At 34.7% G+C, this 26,483-nt stretch overlaps 1 protein-coding gene across 1 annotated transcript in view; it reads left to right on the forward strand.

Moving 5' to 3' along the window:
* The first annotated feature begins 1,705 nt into the window (after nucleotides 1–1,705).
* EPHA3 (EPH receptor A3) overlaps nucleotides 1,706–26,483 on the forward strand; it is a 381,007-nt gene continuing 356,229 nt past the window's right edge. The window contains exons 1-2 of the mRNA XM_080655998.1: nucleotides 1,706–1,921; nucleotides 21,557–21,621. Of these exons, the coding sequence (XP_080512124.1) occupies nucleotides 1,834–1,921; nucleotides 21,557–21,621 (153 nt within the window). The 5' untranslated portion in view covers nucleotides 1,706–1,833. The remainder of the gene's footprint in view (nucleotides 1,922–21,556; nucleotides 21,622–26,483) is intronic.

The following is a 26,483-nucleotide window of genomic DNA, read 5'->3' on the forward strand; positions in this document are numbered from 1 at the left end:
AATATTTTTAAATTGTCACTTCCAAATAAGATATTGGTTTTTTTTTCAAGTTTCAGAAAATTTTTATCTAACCCCAGAACAATGGAACTGTGCCTCATGGAAAGGCTAGAGTTGTGTTGGAACTTTAAAAAATGCCAGAGTCACCACTATCTGAGTCCTCTGTTCAGTGTCTGTCAGTGTTTTCAGCTCTGACAGACTTGGCAGTGAAGCAGGCTCTACATCCAGTGACATAATGTGGAAAGGAGTTAGAGATGCAGAGTAAGGAGGAACACAGAGAGAAGTGAGCAGGGTCACTCCCCCGCCCCCTTCCGCTACCTTCCCTGACCCCCACTCAGGCAACAAAGGATATGAGAAGTCACTAATTTAAATCCATGTACAAATTTGTGTTCTCTCATTAAAAACAATGTTTGTGAAATGAGTACCTTATTAAGGAGGGTTGTTCAAAGCCTTATTGAAATTGATCTTCAAGTTGTTGACCTTTCTTTACTTTTTGTAATTGTGCAAGGAATGTAAGTCTTGTTTTTGTTGTTGTTGTTTACAATAGTAAATGATAGATAAATGGGAGGATATTTGAGCAATCATCCTTTGGGGGATGCTTTAAAGATTAGTGAGAATAGTTTTCAAAATATGAATTACACAATGATTTTGCTGAAATAGATTGCAATCATGCTGTTCAACAGGGAACTGGAAATAAGAGAAACCATTGATAATCCCACAGTGCAAAGTAAGTGAGAAAGTACAAGGACACTATGATTTACCCATCAGATTGGTAATGTTAAGGAAGAACAGTTTCCAACTGTTATCAGATTGGAAGTGGCAGAAAGCTGAATGAGGAGCTGTGAATTATTCAATGTTTATCTCACAGGTCCCAGCGATCCTAATGCAGATGGTGAGGGAGGGCGGTGGTGATGTGCTGCCAAGAGCTTCAGGTTTGGTTTGTATTACTTTTATTTGTACCCACAGCACAGAACAAAGGGTGGGTGCTGACCTGCAGCTATTCCTGGGGCTGGGCTTGCTCACTTCCTTAGGATAATGGTTACTTCTCAGTTCGGAAAAGCAAAGTGCACCCTCTGAGCACGGAATCGCTGTGCCAAATCTCTTTAAAAGCCCTGGTAGCGCTTGGTGTGAAACTGAAAAGACTTCCTGATCCGGGGTGTGTATTAATGTCCTTATGTCCCACAAAGGACTCGCGGAGAGTATGATCACATTGAGCAGAGTAAAGACATAATCCCAACTTTCCTTTGAATTATACAATCATCATTGCTTTTTTTCTTTTTTCTTTTTTTAACTAAAAGGCTTCGTTCTTTAAATAAACATTTCTCTGGCATTTCAGTTTCTTTTCCACTCATTCTGCTATATGACACTCCTATGGGGTTTTCTGGTTCTTCATGGAATTAGCCTACAGACCATGCACAGCAAACAATAAAATAGCTGCTTTTCATTGAAAATAAAGAAGAGGGGGTGTTTTTCGCTCCCCAACACTACTCTCCATCACTGCCCCATCACAACTTTTTGCATTCCCTGCCCTATTGGCAAGACGGCCCCCACCCCCACCTCCTTCCTCCCCAGCTCCCGGCGCTTCAGGGTGGTTTTGGAGCCTCCGAGTGCAGTCGGGTCCTTCAGCGTTCGCTTCCGTCGGCACTAGGACCCAGGGAAGTCCCCGAGCGAGGTTCGCGGAAAGGCAGCCAGACTCCTCCTTATCTCCAGTGTCAAACTTGACATCAGCCTGCGAGCGGAGCATGGTAACTTCTCCAGCAATCAGAGCGCTCCCCCTCACATCAGTGGCATGCTTCATGGAGATATGCTCCTCTCACTGCCCTCTGCACCAGCAACATGGATTGTCACCTCTCCATCCTCCTCCTTCTCAGCAGCTCTGTTCTCAGCTGCTTCGGGGAACTGATTCTCCCACCGTCCAATGAAGGTAAGCCAGGTGCCGCGACGCTGCCCTGCCCCGCGGGGCCAGTGCTCCTCAAAGCACTTTCTCACCGAAACATTTTCAGGTCCTTAAGGAGCTTCCGGAAAAAAAAAGCAGTTTGCCCTGAGAGGAAACTGAAGATACGTTTTTATTTTCGGCTGTCTTCTAAAACATTTTAAGAGATAATTTGGGATTGCCTAAACCTAAAATGTGTTTTCAATCGGATACTAATGCAAACGATTACCTCGTTTGACAATTTTAAGCAGAAAGAAAGAAAAAGTCTCTAGTTTTTCAACCCAGGATGTTAATTGTCAAATAGCCATGGCAGTATTTTATTTTCTAATTATGACCATGTAGTTAGTACTCTGAGAAGTTTAAAGAAAATTTAACCCACCCTCTCTGGATTTTTTAGTAGGTTTTGCCATAATGACAGGTTGTTCCTAAGTAGGATCATGGCATTTATGAATGAACTAAAAGGAAATTAGAGTTTGTAGAAGCAGAGGTGTGTGTGTGTGTGTGTGTGTGTGTGTGTGTGTGTGTGTGTGTTGTGTTGTGTTTATATTGCAACTGCTGTATCAATGATGTGTATCCTGCCACACAATGCTTTGCTCCATGGTACAGTTCTAATGAGCAGCATATGCCACATTAACATAAGTAATATTTGCAGGAATTACAATAAGCTTAGGTTGGCTTTTCTTTGTTTAAGGGCTTATATTTGAATAGGAGCACATATATAATGAATAGTGAGAAGATCCTGGGTAGGTATAGTAAATAACTGAACAGCAAATTAAGAAGGAATGTTCATGTGCAGCAAATGACATTTCCTTTATGTTGGGTTATGTATTTTCCTCCTAGTGGAAAATAAATATGTCTGTTTTCAATGAATTAACATGCAAAGTTAATATTAAAGACACCAATGTTTCCTATAAGATTGTGTACTTAATAGATGTGTTACCTTCTCTCTTTAAACCTTTTGTGATATTCCTAATTGTAAATACAATCGCTTACTCATAAGACAAACTTCTCTGAGTAATTGATTACTTTAAAGCAACACTTGCAACTTTGGTTTTCCCTTAATCATTTTAACTTATAATGATATCTAGTAATTTATTTTGCAGTTTAGCAATATTGAACAATTGATGTGCAAATACTACACTATATATTATGTTACACACTAAAATTGTATTGTTAAGCCAATATTTTGCATATTGTATGCATTATTATTTTAATAAATTCAAATATTTAGAAAATTTAAAATTAAATATAGATATTATCCCACATATTTAGTGACCTACTTTCATTGCTAATAGAGTAGTTTAATTTTGTTCTTTCCTAAGTGACTGCCTTTATCAATTTGGCTGATTTCATTATATTTTTGTGTGTCTTTTTTAAATTGGGAACTTGAAAATTCTAAAGATAAAGAAAACCATTTTACCTACAAATGACTTTTCTTTTAAAATCAAGTAAATGTTTAGTGGAAAGTAATTGTCAATCATTCTTCATAAATGAAAGGCAAGAGCAGTCATTTATATGATGAGTAACATATCAGTAAGTTAAAATTAGTGTTTGTTTAACCTCTTTCTTTCTTTGAAGACATTTAAATATTCACAATAACTAGAAAAAATAACAAGGTTATTTCCATATTACTATGATAAACTGTATTTCTCCAGATGAACTATTTATAAACTATTTAGATCACAGATTTCACTGAATTAACAATGCACAGAGATATAGCTGAGAGTCAGTACCTTTCAGTGATTTGCAAGAGAAACAAATACCCTTTAAACTTATTTACCCTTCTATAAAATTAATGAATATTAATTTAACAGAGGGAGAATAAACAAATGCAAACTGCTTTTAAGCCATACCTTGTGCAGGTCTGGGTATATAATGTACATTATTATATAGTCAGGTACACATTAACAATATGTATGTGGAAAGGTAACTGTACTCAGAAAACTGACATAATTGCATTTAGTTTGCTTGGGTAAAAGTTTATCTATTCATTGTTCATGGGGTTATTATTTCCAGATTGTGTCCTATGGGTAATGTCTTCTTTCCATTCTGAGGTCATAAAGGAAAGCTTTGAAAATTTAAATGGAGTGATTTAACTTGGGTAATATTTGAGCGAGGGTTTAAATATGAATACAATAGCTTGGGTCTCAGGAATTGAGATGAACAACATGAAAAAGGAAAAAATCCAAGTGTGTGCCAAGAGGTCCATGTAATTCTTCTAACAATATCATTTGAACAGAAAGCCATCCTTCTGAAATGTCACATAGTGAGTGGGTGGAAGGACTAATGATAAAATGAATTTTCTTAATATAGCTTTGTAATATACATTTTGAAAAAGCATAAAATACTAGCTTGCATTAAAAATACTATGCTAAAATTATGTCAACACTACAGACATTTGATTAGAAACTCACTAGTGAAATTTACTAGAATTTATTTGGCAATCTATCATGAACTTAGGCATGAGAGAACTAAAAGAGAACAAAACCAATCCATTGAGTTAATTGCTAGGAAACTTGCTATTGTGTGACTTTTTAAAAAAAAATTTGAGATTCTGATAATCAAATATCAATATTGAAATGATGGGTCCATGATAAGGAAAACAACTTGAAAAAAGTTTAATCTGAACTTTTCTTTTCCTGGACTTAGCTACAAATAATTTTCTAATATGTTTTTAAGAAAATGATTCCAGGGGATACATACTATTGCTGTCCTCCTCAGTGATACTAGATCATTCATAATTTCAGTGAACACTTGAATCAAGAATTGACCTATATATTAAACAGAAACTTTATAAAAGCTGCATAGAATTTTATTAAAATCTTATTGCATCTGTTTACATGACAGACCAAGAAAAGACTTCCAATGGGAAATCAGCTACTTTTCATGACAAAATAGGACTGTTAAAACTAAGTATTATTAGAAAAGTTTATGTATTTGCTCACAGTTCCCATCTAGATGATGATAATAGTAAACAAAAATAACTTTGGAAAGAGGTTAAAACTTGATATAAAGTGAAGTGTTTACAATTATTAATTCAATCTCTTTTAGTATCAGTACTCTCTTTAAATACTTTTATATTTGAAGGAATCTGAGGCAGAATGCATGGCTTATTCATCAGCACATCATATAGTAAATAATTTTCTATCCAACAGTATTTATAAATTAGATTAACATTTACCCATAGAGCTCTTTACATTGGAAATGAGAGTTTTCAAAATGAAAGAGAATAAAATTAAATCTGCATATTTATATACTACTTATATGGGGAGACTTTTATTGAAGTGGCTGGGATACCATTTCTATGAAATGTATTTCTCTGAACATAAATCTTCTAAATACTGGAGGAGACCATGTGATTGTTAAAGCTTGAAAGTAAGACTTGCAGATAGACACTACATGCTTCCCTTTGAATATTAGGCAGATGTTAGAGAAAATAAACATTTAAATAATGAACTTTTCCCTTTTTAAAAATTACTATGAATTGGCATCAGTTTTCACATATAAACACATCCTCAAATAATAATATATTGTGATTGAAACATTAATAGAGAACTAAGCTATCATATAATCTTTATAGGTGTTTTTTGTTTTTGTGTGTTTTTTTGGAAGAGGATTTACATTTGCTTTTAATAGCATGTCATCATGCTACACTAAATAATTGAATGCGTTACACATTTTTGTAATTTAATAGCTCTCCTAAAAGCTCTGCCTTACCTCCTCCCCAAGTTATAACTGTGTTATTTGCCCGGAGGTAGGAGAAACCTTAATTTCACTATTTTATAACCCACAACAGTTAACACTTGACCCAGGTCATTAACAGGATTATCAGCAAATTTGTTTAAGCTTTTACTGACAACCTGAATTGCTATGATAATATTTTGATTGTGCCAGAAAGAAACTTCTTATAACCTCTCAAAATCTATAATGAAATTAATTCATTCTGTATCTATATCTTCCCAAAGACTAACATTGATAATAATGATTCAAGTGAAGAAAATATCAACTTTGATACCTCATTCCCCTCACTTTTATGTTTCACATATCACACCATTGTAGTCCTTGTCATAAGTGAGCAATTAAATACTTGTTTAAATAGTGAATGTTTTGACAATAACAATATATTTATTAGTACAAACTTACTTCAGTGTAACTATCAACACTTCCAATTTCATATTTTTTTATTATTGATGGCATAATTGATATCATATTCTGCCTATTTTAAGATATAGAGTCAAATGGATATATTAATAACGAAGAAGCAACTGGAACTTTTTATACATATATGTATAATAAAACACCATGGCCACGTGTTAGATCATGGTTGCATTTACCAGTACATAATGTTGTCTTTTCCATGAAACACTGGAAATTAGGAGCTACAATGAAAGGCACTTCAATTTAACATAATAGTTTTAAACAAAATGTACATAATCAAAACTTTAAAGGTGTTTTTTAAACATTGTTAAATTTATTTAGAAAGTTTCATATGTAGTTTTTTATTATTTGTATATAATTAGGACTTGCTTGTTCATTTAAACAATTTAGTAGTCAGCTTGACTCTTAAGAAACTTATCCTTAAAGGATGAATTTAGTTAGATTTTTTATTATGTTTATATATTATCCACATTTTAACATTCAAATGTGGGTGTGTTTTTAAGGGTTCTTCAATTTAAATAGTTTCTTTTCTCAAAATAACTTTATTGAGATTCCTAAATATCAAAATTGTTTCTGAAACTTTGAATTTTTCTGAAATAAAATACTTGCAATTTTTAAATATCAAATAATCAGTTACATATGCAAAGGATCTTTAAAGGCAAAACATATTTCCACAGTATATTTGATTTACTAACTTCAACGCAAATGGAAACAGCAAGAACTGTTCTTGAGAGGTACATTTTCCAAGTCATAAAATCTTCCAGAAAATATTAATAAAACTTTCCACAAATCATCAGAACTTGATAAGTTTTTACAGACATTCACTTACTAAGAAATCTGTGATGTGGGTTACCTTTGATTTTAGTCATTTTCCAATGATTTTGTTTGGCATAAATACTAGATGTAAGGGGAAGTAAGTATTTCTTGGAAGAACACTACATTTTACAAATCATATTCTGTCAGGATTCTCAACTTGGTTTATTTTTAATATACACATTTCTCCTTTAAAACATTTAATAAGCCTTGTTCTTTTAATTTCTGTTAGATAAAAGATTTAGAAAAACAGATGCAGGTGTCCCCTTTTGGGTTCTGTTTTCAGAGATCTGGATTTTATCACCAGGGAGGGTCAATGCAGGGCTTTTACCAAGTGCACAAGTAACTTTACACAGATTTTTCAAATAAAGGGTTGACTGCTGGTGTGAACCGTTCATTACATTATTCATCCAGGTATAGCAAAAACCAGCATTTGAAATTTATTCCTCGAGGACTTGAAAGGCTCAGAAAATTCTTCTGTAAGGACTTTAGAAATAAAAGTAATGTTGTGACATTTATAGAATGCAAAGGATTCCAAGCCACAAAACAATGTAGGAAGACACTCCCATGGGGAATCAGGGAGTGGGCACATGTGTGCCCCTTGATGTCACTCTGTGGGCCTATGACCAGCTGCCTAGTATCAGGTAGTTCTTGGAATCTGGCAGGAGGTTTTCTCTTGGAAAAGTCTGCAAGTCAGCAAGTTTTAGTTTGCTCCTATCAGCTTTCTTTGCAATAAGAAAAGGTGGTCGATTACAAAGTAAAAAAGTCTGCAAGTGAAAATAAAATAAAAAGTTGATTAGAAAAATGGGGAGGTAGACAAGTGCAAAGGTTCTAAAACCAATGTATTATATAAATCCTTAAAATAAAAACATTTATCACTTAAAACATCTGGCTAATCAATTTTTATTAAATCCCTAGAAACCTGCACACTTAAAAAAGGGGTAGGGTTGAATTCGTTTCCCCTTTCAAGTTTATACACTTTTGATTTTTCCCCAGAAGAAAATATTTTATCTGGGAAAGTTTTAAAAGAGTATAAGCCAAAGGAATGCTTCCCCCTTTGGATGCCTGGGCGAATACATGTGGAGGTTGGACGGAATCAAAACCAGTTCAGCAAATAAAGCCTCCAACTTGGAGTGATGTTGTTCAACTGGAAGCCCTAAGTGTGCAACTCCCTCCCTCCCTTCATTTTCTAAACCACGTCCTGCTGTTCCAGTCAAAGCAAGGGGCGAAAATCCACATAATCCAAATCAACATGGTGAAGTCGGAATAATAGGCGAGGAAGGAGGGGGGAAACAAGCAGGCAGCACTGTACAAACAAAGTGTTGTGAGTAACCTTAGCCTCGGACCGGGGTGGCCGCAGGAGGGGATGACGGCGCTCTGCTCCTGGGCCTTACAACTCCCGCATTTGAGTGAGGCTCGGAAGCGTGCCCCGAGATCCCTTAGCGCACAGCGAGGCTTTAAGGGTGGGCAGTGACAGTACTCTGGCGACGGAGAGAAGAGCAGGCGCTCCTCGCGGCCACCACACCCACCACCAGGGCGTCCGAACCACAGCTGCTCCGCCGCTAGGACCAGGCTCAGCGTTGCGGATGGGGTCCGGTGGCCCCTCACAATTTACCACTTTCTCTCCCAGTCGCTTTAAAGATCGGATCATAAAAATCCCACCCCGGGCCCGCGCCCCCAGCCCCAGAACTCCGGGGCGGTGGCGTCTTTGTGCGCCAGTGTCTCCGCGCCCGGTGGCCCGCGCCCGTCGCCTAAGTGCTGCGAGCTGGCCCGGGCTCCGGGGGGCGGGGGGCGGGGGGCGGCGGGCGCACGTGGAGCCCTTGTGGCTGAGGCTCCTGCCTGGCGGCCGGTCAGCGGAGGTCTCAGCCGGGCGGAGGCTGGAACCCGGGGCCGCGAGGGCGCCAAGTCCCTGGAAGCTAGCGCTACGTGAAGGCGCGCCCGGCCAGTGGCAAGCGCGCGCCCTCTGCCTGCAGCCGGAGAGCTGCTGGCGCTGGGAGAGGCGGGGAGCGCTGCCACCCGGAGCTCCTCACCTGTGGTTCCGCCCACTGAGAGCGAGCTGCTGGGACCCGGCACCTCCGAGCTTTAAGCTTTGACCCCAGATCTTGCTCCCCGCCCATGCACACACCCCATCGGGACCAGCCAGCCTTTTCGGCATGACAACCGGAGGTGGTCCGGTCTCCTTTCAATCGTTGTTCCCTGACCCACCGTGTGTCAGATGGAGGAGAGTTTTGAGGGGTCTCTGGAACTCCCTGCAGAGTTGCGAAAGCACCTCTTACTAGGCTGCTCCCTTGGGACACAGGGGAACGTCTGAGACTTCCAGCTGTCCTGCTTGCTGCCGTCTGATCCGCTTTGCTATTTTCTTGATCTTTCAGTTTTTTTTTCTAACCACCTATTACTGCCACCTGTTAAGCCCCCCCTGAGAGCTAAGAGGAATGTTCTATAAACTTTTCCTCCATGCACAGTTGCGAATGCCCTCTGTTCCTCCCCCACCCCATGTTTCATTGGCATCATCTCATTAAAACACGATTTTCTGTCTTCCAATTTGGGCCTTAAACCTGGGATGGGCCACAAAGGGTTTCTGGGAGCAGTGTCACAGAGGTAGGTTAGTAATTGGATGATGCTGATATTCCTGTGGTTGGTCGGAAATTTGTTTTTCATAGAAGATAAAATTGTAGAATCCAGCGAAAACTACCAAAGCAAATATGGCCTCAGTGCCACGCCCAACTTTGAGATAATAATTGCAGAGTTCTGCTGGTTAGAAAGAGTGTTGTAGCCTCATGTTACCTTTACTATTGGATTTCATTTAATCATTAGAGCAGCCCCCAAATAGGTATTGTGGCATCTTCTACTGTTAGAGCTGAGGACACTAATCATGGTGAAGTTGTAACAACCTCTCTTACCTTTGACTTTTGATTTTAACTTCCTATGTTCCTTCCTGCATAGGAATGCGTGTGAAGTAGGAGACATTTCGTCCATTCAGGAAAATCACTTGCTTCTCAACTTTAATCCTAGTGACTTACACGAATTTGTCTTGTTACTTCATAAGAAATAATTAGAAATTCGCAGAGTTTTGGAGTGGCATAGTGTACTCCAAAGTACCTTTAAAAAAGTATTTCAGAGATTACTTAGACACTGCAAAGTATTTACATTTATGCAATGATTATCAGCATGGGTGGTAAACACACTAAGAAAATGAAGAAAATTTGATGTGGACAGAGGACTAGGAAAAAAATGTCTGTGATGTCTTTTCTCCTCTGTCTTTCTTTCCTGACACTTAAACATTACTTTCCTCACTCTGGAAAGATTTTGTCAGAAATTCCATACACAGATATTGTGAAGCAATTGTCAGTATAACCCAAATGTTATTATTTAGGGTTTTATATATTAAAACAGAGTGTAAATTAACTATTGGAATTGTGATAGAAGTCAATAATGGGGGGCAGTAGAACATGGTCTAAAAGTAGACTTTAGTCTCTGTTGAAACTTTTTTTTTTCACTTAAAAGATAATTACAAATTCCTTAAGATGAGGAAGTAAATTATAAATGATTTATCTCCTCTTTTATAAAAACACTTGTCCTCTAAGTAGAAGCATTGTGAAAAGGTAGCTAAAACAGGGTTTTGAAAGGTAGCAAATTGAGCTAGGGGCAATTATATTTTTCACGTGGGTATTTCAGCACATATGTTTTGTATTAATTGCCGCAGTAAATTCTGTTAACCTGGCAAAGAGCAAACATAGCATATTGATGACATCAGACTTCCCAATCAGAAAGCTGCTTTAGTATCTTGCTTCCTTCACTATAACATGTGAAGGGAAAAATAAAATAAAATAAACGTTTTCTAACGTGTTATCCTTTATGTTCCCAACAAGTTACCCAACCACTCAAGCTATTGAAACATTTTCTATGAGCAAAAGTGTTGGCTTAGCAACAAACTTTTTGTCTCTTGCTTCTGCAGAGTTAGAATCAATCACTAATTTCCCTAGTTTTTAAGTTTTTATTTGTATTTGAGTTTGTGGAACTCGCTCAAATCAAGAAAATGCAGACCTGCCTTGACACTTGTTTAAAACAAAAATCTTGATTGATTACACAGTAGGCTCTCAGAGAAAATGGAACAAAGGGAGAAACCGAGGTCAATTTTATTGCTGATAAGTCTAATTAATATAAAATGGTTTCATCTTAAATTTGTTATATAATCATTATGGCAAGGTTAGTTTGTCTTCTTTTAAATAATAGTTAAGAAAGAGACATGAATAAACTCCACAGGTCTTGTGAAGAGTAACACCAACCCTCTAACTCCTACCCTCTTCCTCCCTGGATAAAAATATAAGGCTTTAAAATTAAATATTTCCCAGTGATAAAAGTTCACCCATTTCCAATCAATATCAAATTTAGAAATTTCCTATCTACCTCAGGGTGACTAAGGGAAATGGAAAACAGTTCCTCATATTTATTTCCTGATTTTCAAAACTAATTTAGCAATTAGTAAAAGTTTGTAGGTTTTAGGAGGATTTCTTTTATTGCATATGATAGCAGTCTTCACTCCGAGAAGTTAGGCTGAAAAGCTGAGTTGCTTCCATGTGGATTATCTACATAATCCTCTGGGTAAGTAGAACACCACTCAGAGTTTAAAGTCTACTTGCAGAACTGTGTGTATGTCACAATAGTACTGCCCCCTTACAAAACTGAACTTTTCCTACATTGTGGGCAAAATTTTATGGAGTAATATATACCATTTGGAATAAAATTTATATAAAAATTGTTTTCTAAATTGCAAATCTGTGGTAAGAAAAAGTAAAAACAACCTTTGTGTGTATGTGTGTGTGTGTGTGTGTGTGTCTGTCTAATCTTGTTAATTTTCTCCTTCTGGACACTCAATCAACTTATAAATATTCAAAGATGGCATAAAGCTAGAGTTATCTCCAAATTGAGTTTTCAATATGTCAAAGCTATTCATGGTAGATTTTGCATATTAACAGAATGTAAAGAAACTGAATGTTATAATCACATAAACTTTAAATAGAAATTAAATTGGTTTGCTATTTTTATTATGCAAATGTCATCGAATATAGCAATTACCAAATATTAAAAATGTTTAAATAAGCCAATAAAGGGAATGGTATTTCTCTCTTTGTTTACTGTTACTATTTGGCTTGTCATAGATAAATTGATACTCATTTACATTAGATAACTAAAAAATGATAGACTCACATTTTAATATGGTGTTCCTGACATTTCTGATCTGAAATTATAATACTTTGATAGTCTTTGTTTTGTGAAAAAAAGATTTTCTGTCATAGTTACATCTATTTCATCTGATTGGACATGTTAGATAAATCTTTGCTGAAATTAATGGTTTTGGGGGGTAGAGCTGCTTTCCTTAAACATTTGTTCATTGAATAAAGAAATATTTTCTTGCCTTTGCTTATAAGTTATGTCCAAAATAATTCTAAATATTTGAATATCTTTGAAAAATCTATATAGAGTTAGAGAAGAAAAACTAAAAAGTATATAAAATTAGTGCTATACTTTTAAATTTCCTTTTTCAAAGGTGACCCTATGGAAAACCAATTAAGAATAATTTATTTGATGTTTGGCCCCAAATGTGGTAGATTTACTTCTCTAACCCTGGTAGTGAAAACTTTAGAATCCAAAATTTAATTTCAAAGGGAGAAATGCAAAGACCATTAGCATGAACCAAGAAAAACGTTTAGAAAAAAAATGCAATCAACTTTCATATTATAATAACGTGCTGTTTGTATTTGTTTATTTACCAACTCTGGCATACCTTAGTCTTGCTTACATACTGGATTTTGGAATAGAAGATTATAGGGAATGGTATAGTTTATGCCCTTGAAGATAACTTAAGAGGGATAGATGACCAAAAAATGAATACTTATATAAAAACCATGTTTTAGGATAGATAGGAAAATTATTAAAAAATACGATATGAGTCAACAGAGAAGAGAGCAGTTAGCCTCCCCAAAACAGGTGGTGGGATATAGGGAAAAGTGTGCAAAAGATACCCATTAATAATAACAATGATATATTAATAATAGCAAGGGAAAAGTGATTAAATAAGCATAATTTCATGTGATGGGGATTATTATAACCCAGATTTTTTAACTGAAGGTATCTAGAAAACTTTAAAGATAATTTTAATGAATGCATAATAAGTATATATGAAATTTAAAAAAAAACACTTTGAGAGAATATTCAGAAACAGCTATCTTAAATAAGCATATATCTAAGCTTAATGTAAATAATGTGTGAGTACATGCATGCACATGTGTGCATGTGAGTGTATTGGAAACAGATTATTGAATAAAAAAAAAAAAAAAACTATCCCCAAATAAAAACTCCTGTAAGTGCAACTCATAATGTGACTGCACTACCAAGGAAAAACACAGTGAAGGTTGTCTGAACTCTGTCTTCTCTATCTTTTGTATCACTAATACTAAAAGTTTGATACTTTCCATTGACAACCTGCTCCTAGGATGGAAGGACAAGGGCTAGAGTTTTAAGTTAAAGTAGTAAGCATGTGGCACCTTATTTGATCTTTTGTGGGTTTTATAAAGGTCCATAGTAATACCTTGAAGAGTTTGTTTGCATGTGTATACATCTATAACTGTAGACAACAATCATGATGTATAATGTAAAATCCAGACATAGTTATCCTCCAGAATATGATAAAATCAAAACTATATACTGACTTTAATTTTTTAGAATTTTAAACCAATTTATATTTTCTGCAATAAACTTCTCTGGAGATAAAAGAACTTGTTTTTTGATATAAAAATATCCAGAGAAGATTTTTAAATTGAAACATTTTTATCACTACCTTTTTGTTTTCTATGCTAAAATTTTGAACCCTCCTATTTAAGGGACTTCAAGTTATAAAACAAATAAGTCATGGGGATATAATGTATAGCACTGGGAATTCAGTCAATAATATTATAATAACTTTGTATGATAACAAGTAATAACTAGACATCATAGGGTTCATTCTTTTTTTTTTTTTTAAATATATTTTATTGATATTTTACAGAGAGGAAGGGAGAGGGATAGAGAGCTAGAAACATCGATGAGAGAGAAACATCGATCAGCTGCCTCCTGCACACCTCCCACTGGAGATGTGCCCGCAACCAAGGTACATGCCCTTGACCGGAATCGAACCCGGGACCCTTCAGTCCGCAGGCCGACGCTCTTTCCACTGAGCCAAACCGGTTTCGGCATCATTCTTAATGTATATAAATGTTGAATCACTATCATGTACACCTGAAACTGATGGGATACTGCATGCCAAATATACATCAATAAGAAAAAATATATAATGCTATATTAGAGTTGGTCTATAGGCCAGTCTGCCTATTCTATTCCATTTTCACAGTCATTTGTCAAAAATTGACTGAACATATAGCTATCATTTAGTACTTGAAGGTTGGTAATCAGATTTTAAGGTAATTTGATTAAAATGTACATATATACCAAGACATCTTGAATTTATGGTGTAAAGGCAAATGTATATGTTAAAGTTTGAGCACCTATTGGCCTGAATGATTTTTCATATAATTTCCTAATAGGATAATATATTTTAATTTCCCTTTTTAATATGTCAAAAGTCTTTAAATTAAAAACATACAAGCCATTCTGTTATTTCTAGAACATTTTAAAGAGCAAAAATGTGTTGAAAGTGTACAATGCTTACAAAATCATTAATGTCTTACTTTTAGTAACTTTTACATTTTGGGAAACACATTTCACTTGTCTAAGTGATTCACAATATCACTTGACAATGCACAGAAACAAAGTGACCTGTTATTCTAGGGACTGTTATGAAAGCTGAAGTTGTTAATGGACTAAAACTTCACTGAAAGTAGAACATTCCTACGCATTTATGTGAAAGGATTATTTCATTATAAGAACACTCCCTAGTGATATTTTGATGGCTGTTTTCTCCACAGAGTGAACTTCAGATTTCTCTGATTTTTTTAAAAAAGAAAAAAATTAACACTTTGGAAACAGCACAGGTTTACATTACTAATGGGTCCAGGTTTCTATTCAAATTTTAGTCTGTATTTGTTATTTTCTGGAACCATTTTAATCTTGAAAACCCAGACATTGTACTGTGTGACCGTGTTTTGATTCTAAGGTGTTATCCCTGCTGTTGGCAAAGATTGAGATGAGGCAGCTAATTAAAATTTGTCCCATATTTAGGACATGTATAAAAGTAAAGCTGAAATTATAGCCCGGGAGGTAAAACTTATAAGAAAGAATAAGTTTATAGTATGTCTCCTTGTCCAGAAATCTGCTTATATATCATCAATGAGTCATTAAGGTACCATGTGACAAAACAGATTTTTCACAGAAATGTTGAGCACACCAGAATTTTTTCTTTAATTCTGACATATAATTTTAGTTGGTCATTTGATAGAGAAATGATCATAAATTAAATATCCATGAAAAAAATGCCTGTTGAGTTAAATTTAACATGATTTATAGGAATTTTTATCTGCATACAAACAATACAGGCATACCTCCTTTTATTGTGCTTCACAGATGTTGCATTTTTTTAGAAAGTGAAAGCAAGACTCCACCAGCACAAATATTATCACTCACTTTATTGTGATACTTGCTTAATTGAGGTGGTCTGGAGCACATCCCACAATATCTCTGAGGTATGCCTGTAGTTGATTTCATTTATAGACTAAAAACTTTTTTTTTTGGTAATTTTTAGTCTATGAAATACAATAGTACAATGTTTTAATTATGTTTAGGTAGAAAAAAAAGTACAAACAGGAAGTCCATAGGAGCAATTAAACTAAGAATATGTAATCACAGTAGATCAAAGTTATGTTGAAATATGTAAGCACACTAATAAAGCTTTGACTTCTCTTAGTATCCGCTCACTGGCATACCATATTGTATAAAGTAAAAATGAAAAGCAGAACTTTGGTGCAGTCCTGTTAGAAAATACATCTTGATTTCTTGATTCCATATTATAGTTGACAAAGGTAGTACATAGAGAATTACAATGACGAGAACAAAATTGATTGCCTCTTGTATCATTTTCTTCTATTCGTGACATTTAAGTATAACCTAGAAGCAGATTAACCCCCCTGCTATCTGTAACCAAGAGCAAAGCTACTCTTTTTATCATAACAGAAAATGATGAAAATGATAAAGATAAGTAATGTATAAGAAATGTGGTTTGGACAATTACAATGATGTATGAACAGGAAAGGACATGTCATTATTCTTTAGTAAAAGCAAGACACAATCAAACCATATTTTTTTTTTCCCTGTGGTAGTGGTTTTGTGGTCATTTGCAATTGGCTTTAAGACACTGTACAACTAAAAGTTTTATAAGAAAAGAAATACTTATTATTGTAAGATTAGCAACTTCTTCAGCCATTAAACCCTACTGTTCAGCTTGACATGATTGTTTGATACATTTTTATAACTTAATATTTTTCATAAAATACAACCATAGCATTACCACAAAGCATATTGATGTGTTATTAGATAATTGAAAAGATCTTTAACTTCAAGAAATTGTGGCATTTAATTTAATTTTATTTTTATACCATGTCATTTCATTTTTTAATTTATTTTATTTTAATATATATATATTTCTTGTTGATAGTATTACAGATGTCTCCCATCATCCTTCTCCTTCTTGTATGACAGCAGCCCTCCTCCTCCCCGCCTCTACCCCCCTCCCTAGGTCTTCACCCACCCTATTGGCCATGTGCATGGGCATTTAATTTTAAAAATTATTTTAGCACTGTCTACATATTTGCACCACTTTATCTATAAGATATTTCAATCTCAGTCTTTCTAAGTGGACAAATAGTCACTATGAATCAAAACTTTGAAATAGTCTTGAAAAAATCTAGGTGTGTTAATGATTCTCTAAGAGTGAGAACTTTAGAAATTAATATCTAAAGTTTTTAATATGTCCTTACTAAAAGGCATATTAGTAACTGGGAACATCTGTTTCAAACAATTATTTTAATGACTGTGTTCTTTAAGAAATATTATTGCATCTTTATTAGTAAGAAGGGAAGGTGGTGTAAGTTCTTGGTATACATAATTAATAGTATGACATTGTCAATGCAAATGAGTGAAGGAGTGGACATTTGATTGTACCTCTCCATTATGAAGGAGGACAGAAAAGGAATGGAAAACAAGACTCCTGGGCATCTTAAATTCACAATACATCTAATTATGAAAAAAAGACAGTTAAGATTGGTGGCAGCAAGGTTTCCTCCTTTCCAGAAGTACTTACAAACCATTTTGAGCCAATTTACTCTATATTTTGCTCTTCTTTCTCCACTCCATTCTACACCTTTTCATTCCCATCAGACACCACTCTTCCTTTTGTCCAGTAAATCCCATGTTAGCACTCACCTGAAAACCAACTCAAGGAGTCTAAGTATTTCCTTATCATTTTCATTAATGCATCATTCACCTTTTCATACATCTTTTCTATTTAAAAGCAATAAGACTAGATAAAGTACAGTGTGTGAAAGAAACCCAGATTCATATACATTCAGAATTTGGACAGTAATTTCCAAAAAATAAATTTTCCAAAAAGCACCTATTTATATCTCAAGTGAAATGAGTTTAACATTTAAAAATGTGTCCAATTTAAATCACTGTAAGAAGGCCCTGGCCAAGTATCTCAGTTGGTTATATTATCCTCCCAATATGCCAAGATTGCAGGTTCTATCCCACTCGGGGCACATGCAAAAATCAGCCTAAGAGTGCATAAATAAATGGAACAAGAAGTCAATCTCTCCTCCTTTCTCTGAAATAAATTTAAAAAGTAATGTATGCCACATAACTCTTTCAATAGAACAAATTCTGAAATTAATGAAATTATGTTTCCAGTTATAAACCAACAGTAATTGGAAATCACATGATTAGAATATGATATCAGATAAGGAAGAGTTTATATCTTTGACAAATGACCTGGTATGAGGCAGTCATTAAGGAATTAAACTATCCATATATTCCCACCTACCTTTACTAATAATTTCCTCTCTTTTTGTTAACATTCATAATTATAAACTCAGATTTTTCATCAATTGAAAATAATCTCCCATATTGTAAATTGTCATTAAAACTCAGACTGAAATATAGTATTTGTACACCTCAATTCTACGTGCCTCTTCTCTCTGCCCTGGCAATGAATAATAATAGCACTTTAAAGATTATGGTCAGGTCTACATCTTTTTTATGAAAGAAAAGCATGAGTAACCAAAGTTCTTGCCTGTATCAGTGTAGGGTTTAAGTTGTATGGGAAGGTTAGATTTAGCCAATGTATCCAGAGAAATCACTCATAACAGGAGGCCTTCAAATTCCATTAACATTCCCTTCTTTCTATCTCAAATATGCTGCACTCATACTGTAATGCAACAACAGGTCACAGAGACGAGAGGTTTTTATCCTTGAAAGTCACAATTTAGCAATAATCCACTTTAAAGTGACTAGAATTTTAGATTGTACTGCTCTCATTTTGCTAAAAACAAAAGGCACCTTGTAACCTCAAAATAGGTGCTCTTAAAAAAGTGTTTTGATGTTACTATTCTTTTCTATTAGGTCATATATAGATTACTGGTTATAAATACAATTCAAAAGCCCAATGAATTAATTTGACAAGAACACTGAATCTGTATAGCATGTTATAAAGTCAGTAGCTTTAAATACATTTATATTATTTGAATAGAGGCCTGGTGCACAAATTCATGCACAGGTGGGGTCCAGCTGGTCTGCCCTGATGGGGGCCCATTGGGCCAGGCCAGCAGGGTGGAGGGGACATAAGAGGTTGGCCAGCTGGCCCCACCCCCAATCCGGGTGGGGGGGGGTCGATCAGGGCCAGGCTGGCTGGAAGGGGGGGGCGTGAGAGGTTGCGGGGGGGATCAGAGCCCCAATTGGGCCTGTTGGCCACTACAGTGCATGTCATAGCTAACCAAATATTATATCATTCTGTCATTCTATCATTCTGGTATTCTGGTCGCTTGGCTTTTATATATATATATATATATATATATATATATATATATATATATATATATATAATCACAGCAACATTGTGAGATAACCAGGGCAGATATAATTGTTTGATAGACACAGAATCAAAATCATGAGTAATGCTGCCAATTGTTTTCCTCATTCATGCAAATGGAGTGCGCTAAAATTTTAATTTCTGAGTAAATGCAATACATTTAATGAATCTATTATATTTATTTTTAATTGATAACTTAATACAGTTCTTTTTGGTTTAATTTTTTATTCTCCTTTGAGTAGAAACCAAATGCTGATGTGATTAGTCCAGTCCTTTCCCCTCATCATTATCACCGAAAAAACAAACAAACAAAAAAACAAAAACACTTAATGGTATTTAGTTTTTTAGTTAGCAACCTTTATTCCAATGAGTAATTTACTAAATTGAGAAGATATTCATATTTTTACCTGGGAAATTATTTTCTCTGATTACTAATGTTGAAATTAAATCACCCATTCATCTTAGCATATGGAGTAACACATACTCATCGCTAAGTACGCATTCAATTATTATATGTACACAAGAAGACATTGAACCATTTAAAGCCTTAAAGACATTGCAGATATGACCTACTAATCCTCATAAAACTCAGAAATCCACTGATAGCTGATAGTACCAACAATAAACTAGGTATAGGTCAGAATATGTGTTGGTGACTCATGAAGATGTATTCTCATATTTACAAAAAAATGTTCTTACATTGATTAATCTGAAATATCTGTAACATTGATTAATAGGCAGAGGTTTTAAAAATATTTTGAGAGATAATTTTAATGTAATTAAGTATACTATTAATTTTCAAATTGATATCCTGGGAAATAATTTTATTATGGAAATTACTCTGTGTGATCCATGCAGCAACTATATTTTTCTCTTACCTAAATATAATTACTTACCAGTGGGATTAATTTATAGTGAGAAAAAACTTTAATCATTAAAGAATTCAAGTATAATAGATTAATTTTATGTGTTTTTCTTTCACTACTAAAACTTAGAGAATCTAACTTTGAGAATTTTATCTCTTTTTAACTTAATAATGGGCATTCCTTATATTCAACTAGTATATTTATTATTTAACCAGCTAACCAAATATTATCCTTTAAAAGCAGCACTTGAAAATTTAGAATTTTAATATTTATCAAATATATTATTTATTTTTCTAAACATTTTATAAGATAAATGTTTTCTTTGTAAAAACTAATTGGGGTGATTAAAGAAAGGGTGCTGCTTTTCATACATGGAGAAACACTATTTGTCAACACATGGACATGTGCATGCATGTACTAACATTACATTTTGATATGTGAATATATGGAACCCTTGAAAATGACTGTCTCCTATTGTAGTTATTTATTCACCTGTTCTGGTTCATGTTAATAATACATATATATTTTATGTAAACTTCCTTTATATCTTCCATCAGTCAACAGTGGGATTGCTTTCTAATTTAGAAGGATGCTGTAAAACCATAGTTTCCATTATTTAACAGATCAACAATAAAAGTGAGACCTTTGTTATTAATTAAACCTGAAATATCTTTTTATATATTAATTTCTAGTCAATTACAGATTAATATTCTCTGTGTTGAAAATAAAACATTTGTCTTTCTTTTTTAATAATATGTCCAAAATGCAACCACATTCATATTACACTTTATTGTTCATCAACATCAGACTTTTTAATAAGTAACAAAGTTCTGAGTTAAAATCATTAAAGCTTTTGGGGAATAATATCTTCTTTAAATAAGTAAAACTTTACACAGGCAATATTATAAAATATATTTTTGCTTTGGTTTCTTCTCATATTAGTTGCTAAGCATTTTGTTTGTTACACATAAAGAGACCATTTATATGTTATTAAATAATAGGCATTACCACTCTGGTGGCTAAGTTGGTTGGAGTGTCATCCTGTACACAATTTATGGTTGCAGTTTCAATTCCCTGTCAGGCTACACACCAAGATTATAGATTCTATCCATAGTCAGGGCACATACAGGAGACAACACATTGATGTTTCTTTCTCTCTCTGTCAATAAAAACATATCTTTGGTTGAGGATTAAAAAAAACACACAGTATAGAATATGTTTGCGATTGACCAGAGACAATATGAACATGCCATATTAAATATGCAAACAGAAATACTAATTTACGGTGGAAGCATATTTAAGAAATCAATTTATAGTGAAATCATATGTAAATTTATCATATTTTATGATCTTTGAAGTAATTTTGATTTCAGGTTAGCATAAATATTGTTTCCAACTTTGTGTTTTAATTGTTTCCTCTTTAAATCTGTAATTATTCTATAAGAAATCATTATAAATGTATTGAATATTAACCTATCTTGTAAACAGTTACAAAAGCCACAGAAACGTTCAATCCCTTAACTTTCCCTGTGGTTGCTTTTCTTTTGTAATTCTCTTATAATTTTTATACATTAAAGGTCTAAAGAAAATGAAGAGTCGTGTGTTTTAAATATGTTATTATTTTCATATCGCTACCAATAGCAGACAACATTAACTTGAAAAAGGCAAATATAAATTCATTCCTCTTAACAGTGTTTGTGTATTTGTGTTTTCTTTTAGTCAATCTGCTGGATTCCAAAACAATTCAAGGGGAGCTGGGCTGGATCTCTAACCCATCACATGGGGTGAGTTCAGTAAACTATTGAGAAGGAACATGGTCCTGTCCATTACCCCGCATAGAGAGCAGAAGGAACTATTGGCACGCTCTTTTAGGCAAACTCCTGGAATGCTGGTGACCCATTTGTCAGTGTTTTTAACATATGGACAAAGAGAGCCTAATATTTGTGCCCAGTGGAACTACTGAGAATTTTTAAAGTATTTCTTTTCCTTCTGAATTTATCAATTGCTTGAATGTGTTGAACTTTAATTATTATTAGTATCAGGCAGATGATCTAGGTGTGACCATCTAATGTTTTGTGATGCAACTGGAATAAGAGAATTGAGAAGGCAGTCTAAGTTTTAAGCAATGTAGAAAATGTATACCCTGGCCAGTGTCGCTTAGTGGTTGAGCATCAATTTATGAACCTGGAGGTCACGGTTCTATTCCTGATCAGGGCACTTGCCTGAGTTGTGGGCTCGATCCCCAGTGAGGGACATGCAGGAGGCAGCAGATCAATGATTCTCTCTCATTATTGATGTTTCTATCTCTCTCTCCCTCTCCTTTCCTCTCAGAAATAAACAAAAAGTATTTGGAAAAAAATAATGAAAATGTGTATGTACAGATAGTAGTCTCCAGAGCTGTAGCCATAAAATATACCTTGTTAATGCTCCAAGTAGTATAGGGTATATTAAACCTGTGCTGCCTTAATTTTTTTGTTTAAAATATTTGCAACTTGTCTAGTTCAATTTAAAGCTGGGTATTTTATTTAGAAAAAACCTGATGTGGCTACATTTTAAACTTCTTAAAATATCTTTAATATTTTACCTGCAGATTACTTAGGTGTGTGACATTTTGGTGGCCTGAATATTTATAAAGAGCCTTTTCTGTGAGAAAATTTTCTTTTTTTATTTTTTCAGAAAAAAAGGACATATATTTGAAAAACTCTTGTTCCTACAAAATTGTGCAATAAATGACCACACATGTCCTTTTATTTTCTTCCAATTATAGCCTGTAGAAAATGCAAAGTGTTACTTTGAAATATTTGATAGGAACACATTTATTCATTCCCTATTCTTCTATGCTGGTTCTCTTTTCTAAAAGGTTAAACTTACTTCCACTTGGCATTGATGTTCAGTCTTTAGACTTTGGTACCTAAACATACCAATTTTTATGGTACTATCAACTTTTTCACCAACGGATGTTTTGCATCAAGGATACTTCATCTATCTGTCATCTTTGTATCTGCTTTTCTTCCTGGTACACCTTGACATTGACACAATGCCAAAACCTATCACATAATCAGGTTAGTTGCTTCAGAAGGGAAAGGATAAAGGAAGCCAGGATTTGGTTTTCCCATAGGTGTAAAAGGATTCTACTGATTAGGATGAAAGCACATCCTGGGTTGTCATAAAGAGTGAACCAAAACTCAGGATTGAGCTGGAAAACTCATTTAAAAACGAATCATCCAAAAGTCAAAACTAAGTTTAATTTTGATTTTAGAAATTTGAGTTTATTACTCTTATCAGATAGCATACCATAGAAACCTGCTACTTAAGGGTCTACAAAAAGTCAAAACCACAGTGACATTTTACTAATAGATATTTATATGTGTATTTTTTAAACAACAAGAAATTCACTTGTATATCAAAGCCACAAAGATCTACCTCCTGTTTTTTTTTGTTGTTGTTGTTTTTTTGTTAAGATGATATAAAGAAAACAAACCACATTTCTGTATAGTGACAATTAGGGGAAATGTATTCATTTCACGTTGTTAATCTCATAGACTTCGTGATAAAACAAAGCTGGCATTTCTACTTCCAGAGACATGTTGGGAGATGCAGTGTCTAGGACCTTGCCACACAAAGTGTGGTGCAAGCATCAGCTTTCAACATCAATGCCTAGGTCGTTCTTAGAAATGAAATTCTCAGGCCTCACTCCAGGCTTTCTGAGTCAGAATCTGCACTTTAACATGGTCCCCAGGTGATTCCTAAGCACATTAAATGTAAGAAACACTCCTCAGAGTAATTTACCTCTTGACTTTTTCCATCTCTCATCCAATTTCCTACCTTCCTCTGCCTAGGAACAGTTTTCAGTTTCTCCTCTGGCTTATGGTTGCCTCACAGAGCAGAGCTCAGGCTCCTCATTGTCTTCCCGGTTGATGTTGCAGCTGTGTGTTCCCTCTTTCTGATGCAGTACATGGCCTAAAACAGCTGGCCAAGCTGTGCAAGCTTATCATTAAAATTTGCAAGGACAAGAAATGAACATTTCCCCAGCAGGTCATGATATTTGTAATACCTCAAACCCCAACGCTAAACACACACACACACACACACACACACGAAAATCAAATAGTGTATTTTTTCTTTAAATTTTATCTCTGTATTATGTTAACCAAAATGTCCATTAGGAAATAAGTACTGTGGATATAGAAAATGTTAGATGAGTATTCATTTCTTGTTGAGAAACTGATGATATTTTGAGTGAAAGCCAGGCACAGCCAATTTAGCTTTGGTACTTAACGTCTTTGCTTGTACAATTTTGTGCTTTTAGATTCAGTTAATTATTTTAATGCTAAATTGGCATTTTCAATATGACAAAGATCAGTGAGTTTTGAGTATTCTTCTTTATAAAGAAAATAGAACAATTTGATATGTTTGCTGCAAACTTTTCCATGAAAAATAAGACATGTAATAGCTGGAAACAACTTTGAAGTTTGTATAGTTTTAATTAGTGAACCCTAATAAATACAGTACATCTATTTTTTAAATAATAAAATATGAATGTAAACTCTAGAAGAAAACTTATAATAATGATGTCACGCCATATTAAATCACTGAAAATCTGCTTTCTTTTTTTTGTTCATCTTAGAACTGAAAGTCCTTCTACTAACCGCTCCCTATTTCCTTTCACCCCCTAAGCCCTGGCACTCACTTTTCTACTCTTCTGTTTTTATAAGTGTGACTTTTTTTTAGGTTCCAGTAAAAGTGATGCCATACAGTATTTGTCTTTCTGTATCTGGCTTATTTTCCTCAGAATAATGCCCTCAAAGTCCATCTATATTATCACAAATAACAGGGAAAATCCCATGTTTGTTTGTTTTTTTTTAATTTAAGGTAATGACTCCGAATGTGATGAGGAGGTAAGGAGAGAGGTGGTTTTGATTTTCACCTGTGGGGAGATCTGCAGTGTCTATAGATATCGCTGGTTGTCACAAATGGGGAGGCGAAGCACTACTGGCTTCTGGTAGGCAAGGCCAGGGATGCTGTAAACATCTTACACTGAACAGGGCAGCCTCCCACAACAAAGAATGATCTTCTGTAAAATGACAGGGCCCAGGTTGAGAAGCCCTTAGGGGATCAATATCGGTGCTTCATTAGAAGCTATAGTCGCTATAAATGTCTGGGAGACTGCCAGCAACTTCAAGTTCCAACCATACCCCCATCAGAAGCTCTAAATTCCAAATCTGTTGAAATAAATATATAAAAAATGATTCATTCTAAACATAAATCTTTCGTGGAATGATAATATCACCTGAGGTTTATACAAATAATATATTGGTGGTGGAATTGGCCAAAAATGGCTCATTCCTTCATATCCACGCCCCCTCGGAATTTTTATTCTGTTCTTTCCCCAGAGACATATTAATGCATAAAATCTTACAATTAACCTACGTAATTTTCTTGGGAAGAGTATTTATATCTCTATTTTTAAGTGGTGCTTTGAAACTTAGGAGGAAACTTAATAGGATGATACAATATTATTAGGCCTGGAACAAATTTTGAAGTATCTGGGAGGAAATTTAATGAAACTTTGGTTTTCTTGAAATGAATATCATGAAAATAATACTCAAATTTGTAAACTGAAATTATCAGGCAGTCATAAATAGCAATTTATTTTTCAATCATAGTGTTTTATTTGACATGAACCTTTTCTACCACTAAGTTTGTTCAGTTTAGTAAAGCAGACATAGCAATTACCTTCTTTGGCCTTAAACTACGAATTATAATATTTAAATTCTGGACTTATTTTATTTAGTAATTTCAGTAAATAATTTAATAGTTTGTATATTATTTGATTTAGAAGAAGAATAACACATACAAAAGCCCTTATATATTGTTGAATGACAACCCAGACCAATCTTTTGTTTACACATGACTACTAGGTACTTAAATAGATAGGTAGGTAGATAGATAGATTAATTGATAATGTCAATCTTCAAAATAAACTTTCTTAGTCTACATAGCATTACAGAGGAGGGAGCAGAGGGAAATATAGGTACATAGTGTTATCTTCAGATAGTATTAACATGGTGATTACATAGAACAGAGGAATCATGAGCCTTGACTCAAAGAAACTCTCTTGAGGCCCAGCCAGCCAGGCTCAGTGGTTGAGCGTTGACCTATGAACCAGGAGATCATGGTTTGATTTCCAGTTCGGGCACATTCTTGGGTTTGCAGGCTCCATACCAGTGTGGGACATGCAGAAGGCAGCCGATCAGTGATGCCCTCTCATCATTGATGTTTCTATCTCTCCTTCTCCCTTCCTCTCTGAAATCAATAAAAATATATTTTAAAAAAGAAACTCTCATGAGGAGAAGAAAATGAGGAGATGGTCAGGGAGTGTAGAAAAAGCAAAGTCTGAAAAGAATTATTCATGTATATTTGCAGCTCTTAGAAATAATTCTCAAAATTAGCAGTTGTGGAATTATTTTCTACCTTCCTCCTCTTTTATATCCTTTAGAATTTTTTTCTCTCTAAAAGTTTTCCTTAGATATGTTTTTGCAAATAGAGACCCTTTCGGTTGCCCACCCAATATTTGTTCTCTGACTTTTCCTTGGGTATTTAGCAGCAATATTATCCGGGTTTTCACCCTCTCATGTTCTCCTGC

This window comes from Plecotus auritus, assembly GCF_963455305.1.
Source record: "Plecotus auritus genome assembly, chromosome: 2".
NCBI classification, from domain to species: domain Eukaryota; kingdom Metazoa; phylum Chordata; class Mammalia; order Chiroptera; family Vespertilionidae; genus Plecotus; species Plecotus auritus.